General features: G+C 44.7%; 1 protein-coding gene across 1 annotated transcript in view; it reads right to left on the bottom strand.

The window, feature by feature from the left end:
* LOC129864977 (staphylococcal nuclease domain-containing protein 1-like) overlaps nt 1-13,633 on the bottom strand; it is a 134,135-nt gene that overhangs the window by 28,957 nt on the left and 91,545 nt on the right. The window contains exon 6 of the mRNA XM_055937340.1: nt 12,943-13,146. Within this exon, the coding sequence (XP_055793315.1) occupies nt 12,943-13,146 (204 nt within the window). The remainder of the gene's footprint in view (nt 1-12,942; nt 13,147-13,633) is intronic.

Below are 13,633 nucleotides of genomic sequence, written 5' to 3'. Positions count from 1 at the left end.
TACAATTCCCATGTGGCATCTCATCTCTACCCCACTGTTCAATTACACTGATAGAAGAAACTACATTTCCCATGAGGCATCACAGCAATGCCCCACCGCACAATTACCCTGTAATAGAAGAAACTGCATTTCCCATGGGGCATCATGTCTGCCTTCAGCACAATAGAAAAAACTACACATCCCCAAAGCACCTCATTTGTTCCTCGGCACAATTACACCAAAATGTAACTTCACTTGCACAAGGCATTTTCACCACAGAATAATTACACTGTAACCCATATATATATATATATGTTTTTTACCTTTATTTAACTAGGCAAGTCAGTTAAGAACAAATTCTTATTTTCAATGACGGCCTTGGAACAGTGGGTTAATTGCCTTGTTCAGGGGCAGAACGACAGATTTGTACCTTGTCAGCTAGGGGATTCGATCTTACAACCTTTCGGTTACTAGTCTAACGCTCTAACCACTAGGCTACCTGCCGCCCCATATAACACCTACAAAGAAACTACACTATCCAGGAAGCACATCATCCGTCCTCTCATAATAAAATGTACACTGCAACTCCCCAAAACACTACATTTCCCACGAGGCAGCACATCCATCCCTTCACAGTAGTGCAATTTACCTACACGGCCAAAATAAAAATAATCTGTTGGGAAATAAACTACAGATCCCATGGGGCCTCTCATCTGCAGAACAGCACAGCAATCAAAAGCAAGTGTTGGTCTGTTCCCCAGCTCTCATATCCCTCTTCAGCTTTGGCTTCAAGCAGCAGTGTACGTCCTCTAAACTCTCAGGCTCCATCCACATCACAGCTGCTCTCCCACAGGCTGCCTTCTGCTCTCTCTCTCCCTCCCTCCCAAAACACACACTCCACACTCACATGCCTGCATCAGCACAAACACTGGAGCTAGCGACGCTAACACTGGAGATAACACACAAACACACACTGGAGCTAACACCAAAGCCAAAACAACAATCCTAGCTCAAAGCGCTAGGTGAGTGTTGTGTATTAGCTTATGTCGCTACAAAGAGCCAAACAGGGCATACAATGAACATCCGCCAAATGCGGGTAGATTTAGGTATTGTTTAGTAAATTGGCTCTACAGTGCGGGCATTACATTTACGAATAAAAATATAGTGAAAAAGTCAAGCATGAGCACGTGCGAAGAAAATGCTGAAGTAGCTGTTTTCATAGTATTTCTGCCATTTTGTTTCATAGCTGCTAATCACACAAATAAACATGAATCTATTTCCCACCTCATGAAGCAACACTGCCTGGCAGGAGAGATTGTGCACTGTGCTGATTCATTTTTGGAGGCGCTGCGCACAGGCATAAAAGTTGGTCAAATTTACTCGAAAGTCTACAAAGTGACTTTGTCCTCGTGTTTCTTGGTTATTTACATTGTTTTGTTCACAAGGTTGGCTGTTTTTAAATGGAAGTTTGAGTCTGCTGCTTCAACTGATGCAAAGAGATATTGTCTACTCAAAATCTCTCACACACAGACCCGTGACAGGACTCCAGCGGCCTGGTTACCACGGTAACCCCCACCCTGAACATTTTGTCTCATCTGATATGTTCTCGGGTCACAAAAAATAATAAATGTTTTGTTTTAGAAACATTAAGCATGGCCATCAGCGCGTGTATTTTTGTTTAGGTAATTATGGTGCAAAAATATTTTGGCTGATCAATTTTTCCATCTACCTGCCACAGTGGCTGGTGGACAAAAAAGTACATTTTAGGCAGTTAACCCAGTGTTCCTTGGCCGTCATTGTAAATAAGAAGTTGTTCTTAACTGACTTGCCTAGTTAAATAAAGTAAAAAAAAAAAAAAAAAGGGAGAGTTAGCATTTGAAGCTAACTGTAAATATAGAACAAATGTTCTATTGAAAAGGACTAGGGATAATATACGAGGTTCATGCTACGTTGGTGATTGATAATTAGCAAGCGGCTTCTGTGTTTTGTAATTGATTGTTAATTAGCAAAAGGGGAGATGATTAGCTTGTAGAGCTAATGAACTTTTTCGCTCGATGACAGTGTTCGCTTAGCGCAGCCTGCTTGTGCGAGACGGGTTGGGAGTCAGTCAGTCATCTGACGTCGTCGCCTTTGGTTGGCCTACTTTTACTGTGGTGATCGAGCACCAAGATGGTGTCTGTACGACCATACTGGAACTTATTGGTTTTTAATAGACTGGAATGAATCACTTTTGTGTCAGATAGGTCTGTGTGTGTGTGTGGTGACAGTATGCTGTGAATGTGGCTGACAAGAGAATATTCTCTTGATGAAAGATGGTGAATGTACAGTTGAAGTCAGAAGTTTACATGCACCTTAGCCAAATACATTTAACTCAGTTTTTCAAAATTGCTGACATTTAATCCCTGTCTTAGGTCAGTTAGGATCACCACTTATTTTAAGAATGTGAAATGTCAGAATAACAGTAGAGAGAATGATTTATTTCAGCTTTTATTTCTTTCATCACATCCCCAGTGGGTCAGAAGTTAACATACACTCAATTTGTATTTAGTAGCATTGCCTTTAAATTGTTTAACTTTGGTCAAATGTTTTGGGGAGCCTTCCACAAGCTTCCCACAATAAGTTGGGTGAATTTTGGCCCATTCCTCCTGACAGAGCTGGTGTCACTGAGTCAGGTTTGTAGGCCTCCTTGTTGTCCTTAAGCCATTTTTCCACTTTGGAAGTATGCTTGGGATCATTGTCCATTTGGAAGACCCACTTGCAACCACGCTTTCATTTCCTTACTGATGTCATGAGATGTTGCGTCAATATATAATTTTTCTCCCTCATGATGCCATCTATTTTGTGAAGTGCAACAGTCCCTCCTGCAGCAAAGCACCCCCACAACATGATGCCGCCACCCCGTGCTTCATGGTTGGGATGGTGTTCTTTGGCTTGCAAGCATCCCCCTTTTTCCTCCAAACATAACGATGGTCATTGTGGCCAAACAGTTCTATTTTTGTTTCATCAGACCAGAGGATATTTCTCCAAAAAGTACGATCTTTGTCCCCATGTGCAGCTGCAAACCGTAGTCTGGCTTTTTTATGGCTGTTTTGGAGCAGTGGCTTCTTCCTTGCTGAGCGGCCTTTCAGGTTATGTCGATATAGGACTCGTTTTACTGTGGATGTAGACACCTTTGTACCTGTTTCCTACAGCATCATCACAAGGTCCTTTGCTGTTGTTCTGGGATTGATTTGCACTTTTCGCACCAAAGTACGTTCAACTCTAGGAGACAGAACGCGTCTCCTTCCTGAGCGGTATGACGGCTGCGTGGACCCATGGTGTTTATACTTGCGTACTATTGTTTGTACAGATGAACATGGTACCTTCAGGCGTTTGGAAGTTGCTCCCAAGGATGAACCAGACTTGTGGTCTACAATTTTTTTTCTGAGGTCTTGGCTGATTTCTTTTGATTTTCCCATGATGTCAAGCAAAGAGGCACTGACTTTGAAGGTAGGCCTTGAAATACATCCACAGGTGCAACTCCAATTGACTCAAATGATGTCAATTAGCCTATCAGAAGCTTCTAAAGCCATGACATCATTTTCTGGAATTTTCCAAGCTGTTTAAAGGCACAGTCAACTTAGTGTATGTAAACTTCTGACCCACTGGAATTGTGATACAGTGAATTATAAGTGAAATAATCTGTCTGTAAACAATTGTTGTAAAAATTACTTGTCATGCACAAAGTAGAATTTCGAACCGACTTGCCAAAACTATAGTTTGGTGGTTGAAAAATAAGTTTTAATGACTCCAAACTAAGTGTATGTAAACTTCCGACTTCAACTGTATATGTGTGAGAGAGAAAGATATACAGAAAATGAGAGAGTTAAAGGGAGAGTAAGAGAGAGCGCGCGACAGAGGGACATGCAGACAGTAAAAGACAGAGAGAGAGAGTAGGTCCCAATCCAGTGCAATAAGACAAAAGTGTTTACTGTGCAAAAGTGTGAGGAGGAAAAGGTCCCATTGATTGTGGTGTTATCCACTGTCATTGATCTGGCAGACAGACAGCAGATGCAGCGTGGCAGTTATGGGGACGGGTCTGGTAGTTATGGGGATGGGTCTGGTAGCTATGGGTCTGGTAGTTATGGGGACGGGTCTGGTAGTTAATAACTTCTCTAGGGTAGGGGGCAGCATTCGTAATTTTGGATGAAATGCATGCCAAAATTAAACTGCCTGCTTCTCGGGCCCAGAAGATATGATATGCATATAACTGGTAGATTTGGATAAAAAACACTCCAAAGTTTCCAAAACTGTTAAAATAGTGTCTGTGAGTATAACAGAACTGATTTGGCAGATGAAAACCTGAGAAAAATCCAATCAGTCTTTTTTTTTTTTGGTGTTGTAGTTTTCTATTCAATGCCATTACAGTACCCATTGACTTAGGAGTCAAATTGCAGTTTCTATGCCTTCCGCTAGATGTCAACAGTCTTTAGAAATTGTTTCAGGCTTGTATTCTGAAAAATGAGGAAGTAAGAGCAGTCTGAATGTGTGGACCCTAAAGTGTCACAGAGCTTTTTCATGTGCGCGACCAAGAGAGTGCGTTCCTTGTTTACCTTTTATATTGACAACGTTATTGTCCGGTTGAAATATTATCGATTATTTAGACTAAAAACAACCTGAGGATTGAATATAAACATCGTTTGACATGTTTCTATGAACTTTACGGATACAATTTGCATTTTTGTCTGCCTGTTGTGACTGCGTTTGAGCCTGTGGATTACTGAACAAAACGCGAACAAAACGGAGGTTTTTGGATATAAAGAGACTTTATCGAACAAAAGGAACATTTATTGAGTAAATGAATGTCTGCTGAGTGCAACCATATGAAGATCATCAAAGGTAAGGGATTAATTTTCATCTCTATTTCTGACTTGTGTAACTGTTCTACTTGGCTGGTTACTGTTTGTAATGATTTGTCTAGTGGGCTATGTTCTCAAATAATCGTAAGGTATGCTTTCGGCCGTAAAGCATTTTTTACGCTAACGTCTCACGTACCCAAGAGAGGTTAAAGGGACGGGCCTGGTAGTTAAAGGGATGGGTCTACTCAAATCAAAAAGAGTATTGGTCACATACAGAGATTTGCAGATGTTATCGCAGGTGTATCAAAATGCATGTGTTTCTAGCTCCAATAGTGAAGCAATAGTACCTAGTAAAAAGAAAGAAATGAAGAAATATCAGAACGAGCAATGTTATAAATATGTATATATACAGTATATATGATGTGTGTGTAGACAGTATGGACAGTATATGAATAGAAAAGGTGTGTACAGTAGTAGTTATATAGGATGATCCATGACTACAATACAGTATATATAGTGGTGACTATTTAACAGTCTGATGGCCTGGAGATAGAAGCTGTTTTTCAGTCTCTCGGGTCCCAGCTTTGATGCACCTGTACGGTTTCCTCCTCCTAGAGTTTAGAGGGGTGAACAGACCGTGGCTCAGGTGGCCTTGATGATCTCCTTGATGATGTCCTTGATGATCTCCTTGGCCTTCCTGTGACACTGGGTGCTGTAGATGTCCTGGAAAGCAGGCAGTGTGCCCTGATGATGCGTTGGGCTGACCGCAGCACCCTCTAGAGATCCCTGTGGTTGCAGACGATGAAATAGCTATGGTGATACAGCCCGACAGGATGCTCTCAATGGTGCATCTGTAGAAGTTTGTGAGGGTCTTAGGGGCAAAGCCGGATTTCTTCAGCCTCCTGAGGTTAAAAAGGCGCTGTTGTGCCTTCTTCACCAACCTGAATGTGTGACGGGACCACTTCAGGTGCTCTCTCTGCTGTCTCCTGTAGTCCACGATCAACTCCTTAGTTTTGTTGACGTTGAGGGTCGAGGTTATTTTCCTGCCACCACTCCGCCAGGGCTCTCACCTCCTCCCTCTAGGCTGATGATTGAGTTGGAGACGTGCATGGCCACACAGTCATGGGTGATCTGTGAGTACAGGGGGCTGAGCATGAACTCCTGTGGGGCCCCCATGTTGAGGATCAATGTGACAGGTGTTGTTGCCTACCTTCACCACTTAGGGTCAGCCCGTCAGGAAGTCCAGGACCCAGTTCAACATGGAGGGGTTCAGACCCAGGGCCCTGAGCTTAGTGATGAGCTTGGAGGGCACAATGGTGTTGAATGCTGAGCTGTATTCAATGAACAGCATTTGACATTCTTACATTGGGGTAATATGTGAATTGTAGTGGGTCTAGGGTGACTGTAAGGTGGAGGTGATATGATCCTTAACTAGCCTCTCAAAGCACTTCATGGTGACAGAGGTGAGTACTACGGGGCGATAGTCATTTAGTTGAGTTACCTTAGCTTTCTTGGGTACAGGAACAATGGTGGACATCTTGAAGCAAGTGGGGACAATGGACTGGGATATGGATAGAATCAATATGTCCATAAACACTCCAGCCAGCTGGTTTGCCCATGGACGGAGCTTGACAGCTCAAGCCGTCAGTATCTATAATACGTGGTTGTCTAAGGTCCCTGCCACATACAGTACGTCTCTTGTCTGAGCCGTTGAATTGATTCCCCCGTAACACACACTTTTCCCCACCATCCCCGCCTCAACACATACACCCCCCCATGGAATAATGTTATCAAAGGGAGGCATGAAGCAGAATGTGGGAGGGGGGCTGAGGGAGAGGCCAGGGTTGGGCTAAGACAGAGCGGAAATAATCAGCATTAACAGCGTTTTAAATCACATCTCATTTAGAATGAAAGGTCTGATCCACCGCCGTTTACTTTAATTCCTGTGGATTATAATTCATCATGGCGGCGCTCTCAAAGACATGCAAATTCATGCAAATTCTGGATGCTAGCACCTTGCCTTCCAATATTGCTGTGCGCAACCTCTCTTTGGGCTAGGTGAGATAGACAGGATGAAGAGCAAGAGAGGGATGGAAGGAGAAACATGACGAGGAGAAGAGAGAGGGATGGAAGAAGAGACAGGACTAGGAGAAGAGAGAGAGGGATGGAAGGAGAGACAGGACTCGGAGAAGAGGGAGATGGATGAGAAGGAAAATGGAGTAGGGGAGGTCGAGCGAGAGACGGGAAGATGGAAGGAGAGGCAGAGAGAAGGTGAGCATAGGAGAGATGGATGGAGAGAGAGGGAGGGAGAGCAAATGGAAAGAGGGAGTGAGAGAGACATTAAAAGGGATGGGAGGAGTGAGTGAATGCTCAGTGTGCGGGTGGCGGTGTGCCAGGGGTGGCAGAGTGCCACTCTAGCCCGACAGAGTAGGGAGGGGGGGTTAGTGCCAGGGCTCTCCCTAAAGATGGCCTCCCATGCCAGCATGCCTGAGGGGCGAAGGCTTGAGAGAAAGGGGAGACAGGAGGGGAGAGAGGAGGGGAAGGCATGTTCTCCATCACCCAACCACACACACACCACATGGTTTAAGGCTCTGAGGCAATGACCGGCGGAGGAGGTGTGTGTCTGAGTGTGTGTGCGATAGTGTGTTTGTGTCAGGCTAAGGGGGAGGACCAGCCGTCGGCCCTGCCAAAGCTGTTGGAGTTAGTGAGTTCTACAGGGAGTTCCTGACTCATTTCAGGATATGAAAGGAGAGAGCTCAGCAGTTCATACAGACTGCCTCCTGTCTGCATTCACCTGCTCTTCAGCCTGACACACTCTCCACCCGACAGTAGAGTAGCTTGGGAGGGTGATGTACTATCTCCACCCGACAGTAGAGTAGCTTGGGAGGGTGATGTACTATCTCCACCCGACAGTAGAGTAGCTTGGGAGGGTGATGTACTATCTCCACCCGACAGTAGAGTAGCTTGGGAGGGTGATGTACTATCTCCATCCGACAGTAGAGTAGCTTGGGAGGGTGATGTACTATCTCCACCCGACAGTAGAGTAGCTTGGGCGGGTGATGTACTATCTGGATACACTGTTGAACTCAGTAAGATACTGTGTGTGTGTGTGTACACATGATGTGTGACAGGAGTGTGTGATCCAGTCTGAATGAATATCAGCTCAGTAAGATACTGTGTGTGTGTGTACACATGATGTGTGACAGGAGTGTGTGATCCAGTCTGAATGAATATTAGCTCAGTAAGATACTGTGTGTGTGTGTACACATGATGTGTGACAGGAGTGTGTGATCCAGTCTGAATGAATATCAGCTCAGTAAGATACTGTGTGTGTGTACACATGATGTGTGACAGGAGTGTGTGATCCAGTCTGAATGAATATCAGCTCAGTAAGATACTGTGTGTGTGTGTACACATGATGTGTGACAGGAGTGTGTGATCCAGTCTGAATGAATATCATCTCCGTCCTGTTGGAATATCAATCCCCAGCAATATGTGTTTGTATGTAATAAGCCGATGCTGTGTCATTAATCATTGACAATATACAGGCCAGTAGCTTTCATCTGATCACACATTAGCCAATGCAATACACCTGAGACGTATTCCAGATCCCTGACTGCACTAAAGCAAACAGATGGCTGTTCTGATGCTATAGTAACCTGATATGCAATAACATACTAACATCTCATTTGAAATGTAATACCTGTGAACATACATATGTCTATGTCATGTCATCACTATGTATTCATGTAATATCCATAGAATGGTAATCCTATTTCTATGGTAATATCAACCACCTTCATATAATGGCATCATGTCTATGTATTACTGTGTAGGCCGCATACTAAGCGACAACTAGCCTATGCAATAACGTGTGTGGGCTCTTCAGATAGTTTAGTCCTTTGCGTTGGGAGGCCTCTAGCTAACTGCCCGTCACGGCTCTGCGCTCTTAAAGTTAGCCACTCTGGCCCTGCAGTGATGCATGCCTGGTTTTACTGCGCCTGACTCAGACCGCACTCTCCCTCTCTCAGCTCTTTATCTTCCCCTCCACACCTCCTCTGGCTGGCTCCCGCCCTCTCCCTCTCCCTCTCCCTCTCCCTCTCTCTCTCTCTCTCTCTCTCTCTCTCTCTCTCTCTCTCTCTCTCTCTCTCTCTCTCTCTCTCTCTCTCTCTCTCTCTCTATATATAACCCTCTCACTCTCTCCATTATTTTCTCCTCTCTCTCTCTATATCTATCCCTCTCACTCTCTCCATTATTTTCTCCTCTCTCTCTCTATATCTATCCCTCTCACTCTCTCCATTATTTTCTCTCCTCTCTCTCTCTCTATATATATCCCTCTCACTCTCTACATTATTTTCTCCTCTCTCTATATCTATCCCTCTCACTCTCTCCATTATTTTCTCCTCTCTCTCTCTCTCTATATATATATCCCTCTCTACATTATTTTCTCTCCTCTCTCTCTATATCTATCCCTCTCACTCTATCCATTATTTTCTCCTCTCTCTCTCTATATATATATCCCTCTAACTCTCTCCATTATTTTCTCCTCTCTCTATATATATCCCTCTCACTCTCTCCATTATTTTCTCTCCTCTCTCTCTATATATATCCCTCTCACTCTCTCCATTATTTTCTCCTCTCTCTATATATATCCCTCTCCCCATTATTTTCTCCTCTCTCTCTCTATATATATCCCTCTCACTCTCTACATTATTTTCTCCTCTCTCTCTCTATATCTATCCCTCTCACTCTCTCCATTATTTTCTCCTCTCTCTCTATATATATCCCTCTCACTCTCTCCATTATTTTCTCCTCTCTCTCTATATATATCCCTCTAACTCTCTCCATTATTTTCTCCTCTCTCTATATATATATCCCTCTCCCTCTCTCCATTATTTTCTCCTCTCTCTCTCTATATCTATCCCTCTCACTCTCTCCATTATTTTCTCCTCTCTCTATATATATATATCCCTCTCCCTCTCTCCATTATTTTCTCCTCTCTCTATATATATATATCCCTCTCCCTCTCTCCATTATTTTCTCCTCTCTCTATATATATATATCCCTCTCACTCTCTACATTATTTTCTCCTCTCTCTCTATATATATATCCCTCTCCCTCTCTCCATTATTTTCTCCTCTCTCTATATATATATATCCCTCTCCCTCTCTCCATTATTTTCTCCTCTCTCTATATATATATATCCCTCTCCCTCTCTCCATTATTTTCTCCTCTCTCTATATATATATATCCCTCTCACTCTCTACATTATTTTCTCCTCTCTCTCTATATATATATCCCTCTCACTCTCTCCATTATTTTCTCCTCTCTCTCTATATATATATCCCTCTAACTCTCTCCATTATTTTCTCCTCTCTCTCTATATATATATCCCTCTCACTCTCTACATTATTTTCTCCTCTCTCTCTCTATCTCCCATTCTCTATCGTTCTCTCCTCTCTCCATCGACCTCCCTCTTTTTCTCTCCAACAATACTAGCAGCCGGTGCATACATTTATGAGTATACTAATATTGTCTATCTTTATTGCATGGACAATGCTTAAGTGTGTTGTCCATTTGCTGCAGGGCATATCCACAAAACAAACAGAGCCTAGCTTGACTACAACGGCTTCCCTTCAAATAAATCCGCTCTCCTCTATGAAACAAGACCAGCGCCTGAGAACATCCATTTGTCATCTGGAAAACAATGATGTCAGGAGGGACAAAACGGTGTTTGTTGTTGTAATATCACAAACGGACGTGGGAGTTTCACCACTAAGCATTCCAGCTTTAACATTTAATAATAAAGGCCATTTGAGGAAATGGAAGCTGAGCTCAGTTAGTGGTCAGTCTTTAGCTGACAGAGGAGTTTGTTTGCCAGGGGGACTTTAAAGTGATAAGGTAGAAGGCCTTCAGGGTGCTTCCACCTGTCTAGCCCCCCCCCCCCCTTTAGACTATTAAAACTATACCACTTTAGACTGTATCAATGAACTAGATGCACCCAGAGCCTTCACATCAGTCTGAACAGCATCGTTTCAGAGAGAGCAGCACAGGAGACATGACCAGCATAAGACAAACAGGCCTGAAGGACTGCATGGCTCTATTAGCCTGTTTCAGTGGACAGCAGGGTTCAGACTGCATGGCTCTATTAGCCTGCTTCAGTGGACAGCAGGGTTCAGACTGCATGGCTCTATTAGCCTGTTTCAGTGGACAGCAGGGTTCAGACTGCATGACTCTATTAGCCTGTTTCAGTGGACAGCAGGGTTCAGACTGCATGACTCTATTAGCCTGTTTCAGTGGACAGCAGGGTTCAGACTGCATGACTCTATTAGCCTGTTTCAGTGGACAGCAGGGTTCAGACGGCATGACTCTATTAGCCTGTTTCAGTGGACAGCAGGGTTCAGACTGCATGACTCTATTAGCCTGTTTCAGTGGACAGCAGGGTTCAGACTGCATGACTCTATTAGCCTGTTTCAGTGGACAGCAGGGTTCAGACTGCATGGCTCTATTAGCCTGTTTCAGTGGACAGCAGGGTTCAGACGGCATGGCTCTATTAGCCTGTTTCAGTGGACAGCAGGGTTCAGACTGCATGACTCTATTAGCCTGTTTCAGTGGACAGCAGGGTTCAGACTGCATGACTCTATTAGCCTGTTTCAGTGGACAGCAGGGTTCAGACTGCATGGCTCTATTAGCCTGTTTCAGTGGACAGCAGGGTTCAGACGGCATGGCTCTATTAGCCTGTTTCAGTGGACAGCAGGGTTCAGACTGCATGACTCTATTAGCCTGTTTCAGTGGACAGCAGGGTTCAGACTGCATGACTCTATTAGCCTGTTTCAGTGGACAGCAGGGTTCAGACTGCATGACTCTATTAGCCTGTTTCAGTGGACAGCAGGGTTCAGACTGCATGACTCTATTAGCCTGTTTCAGTGGACAGCAGGGTTCAGACTGCATGACTCTATTAGCCTGTTTCAGTGGACAGCAGGGTTCAGACTGCATGACTCTATTAGCCTGTTTCAGTGGACAGCAGGGTTCAGACTGCATGGCTCTATTAGCCTGTTTCAGTGGACAGCAGGGTTCAGACTGCATGGCTCTATTAGCCTGTTTCAGTGGACAGCAGGGTTTTAATCACTGCTCTGACTCTGTTCCAGTGGGTCGTTTCAACACAATACTGTTTACAGTCTCAGTGGCCCAAAGAGGTCAAAGGTGAGCACCCTGGCGACAAATACACACTATACAGTTACTTATTGACTGACGTGGGCTGACTAAGTGTCTTTCAATGGGTTGTAAAACTTTAGTGGTGGTATAGGGAAACAAGGGTGATTAAGTCTAAAATTCTGTGTGGTGTGTGGGTGTGTTGGTATGCATTCATATGTTTAAGAGTGTTTGTGTTCTGACCGGGGAAACCATTTCTGTGTCTGTGTGTGTGAACGTGTGTGTGCCAATGTGTACCTAAATGACAGAGTGGAGTAATGTCGGGCGCGTAGGAGCGTAATTACACCAGGAATAAATATCACTTTTCTGCCTTTATCTTTCATTCACAGAGAGGCTTGGAGTGTGCCAGTTGAATTAGCATAATGAGGGAAGGCAAACGAGCTGCACTTCATGACATTACAAAATGGCCGCCGTCAGAGGGGCCTGTCCTGCAGAGAGCTAGACGTACTGAGAGGAGCGGAGAGATGCATCGCTTCAGATCGGTCTTCATTTTGGATTACTAAACACGTCAGCATTTAGCCAAATGCTAGCACTTATTCATAGCAAAAACACTGACCTGTTAGCATGGTAGCGTAAGGCTAACAGCCTTGCTGAAATAGACTAGACCCTTCACAGCCAGCCAGTCACATACACTGTCACCCAGTATCACGTTTTGGCCCTGACAAAGTCACTATGACCTGAAAACGTATGGCACATGTCAGCGTAACCTTTTCTCAACTCTAACGCCAATACATTTGGCCCAATGCTAGCACTGGTAGATATGCTAGCACTGGTACATATGCTAGCACTGGTACATATGCTAGCACTGGTACATACAACACATCTGTTTTAGCCATAGTGCCCTGACAAAGTCATTATAAAACTGAAAACTTAAGGTAAACATGACTTTCATTTCTCTCTGCCATTTTCCTACCATTTTCTGCAGGTGCTTCTCTTTCCGCACGTCCACCATGACCATGCCCTCCTTGACCAGGCTGAGGCCCACGTCGTCCTTGGAGTCGGCGAACTGCAGTGTGACGTGGGGGCAGGTGACGCCGCTGTGCTCCACGTTGAGTAGACACTGGGTGTTCTGGATGTCCCGCACCAGACTGTCCACCACGTCAGCACGCGCATCCTCCTAACGGGGGTGGAAGAGGAGGAGAAGGGAGGTCAAGGGGTTAGGTCACCCTGCTGGAGGCTGTTGAGCCGGAACAGTTTATCCTGAAATCTTTAGTCCTCTAATACAAGGGATTCATATTGTGCTCAGAGAGCGAGACAAGGAAGCCAATTAGGAGTATTGAGGAGCAATAAGACACGCCCCGCCATGGCTTTAAAAAACAGGGATCAATTGAGTTCACCCCAACATTCCCCATTCATCACTGCTCTGACCCTCTCGCTTGCTCTCCTTCCTCTCCTCCTCCCTCCATGCCTCTTGCCCTGGTCCTGTCTCCATGGCAACCCCCGAGCAAGCTGCCTTTGGGGTGTGAATGTGGTGTGTGTGTATGTGTGGAGAGGGACGCTGAGTGTTCAAGGGGGAAAAGTGAGGGGCTTTTTGTTTCTTCTTCTTCCTGTGGTCAGCTTGTCACACACTCCGCGGGGGTGCTCAGGGCGAGAGAGGGAGGGAG

Source organism: Salvelinus fontinalis, chromosome 11 (assembly GCF_029448725.1).
Source record: "Salvelinus fontinalis isolate EN_2023a chromosome 11, ASM2944872v1, whole genome shotgun sequence".
Lineage (NCBI taxonomy): Eukaryota > Metazoa > Chordata > Actinopteri > Salmoniformes > Salmonidae > Salvelinus > Salvelinus fontinalis.
This window is presented reverse-complemented; position numbering and strand designations above follow the sequence as displayed.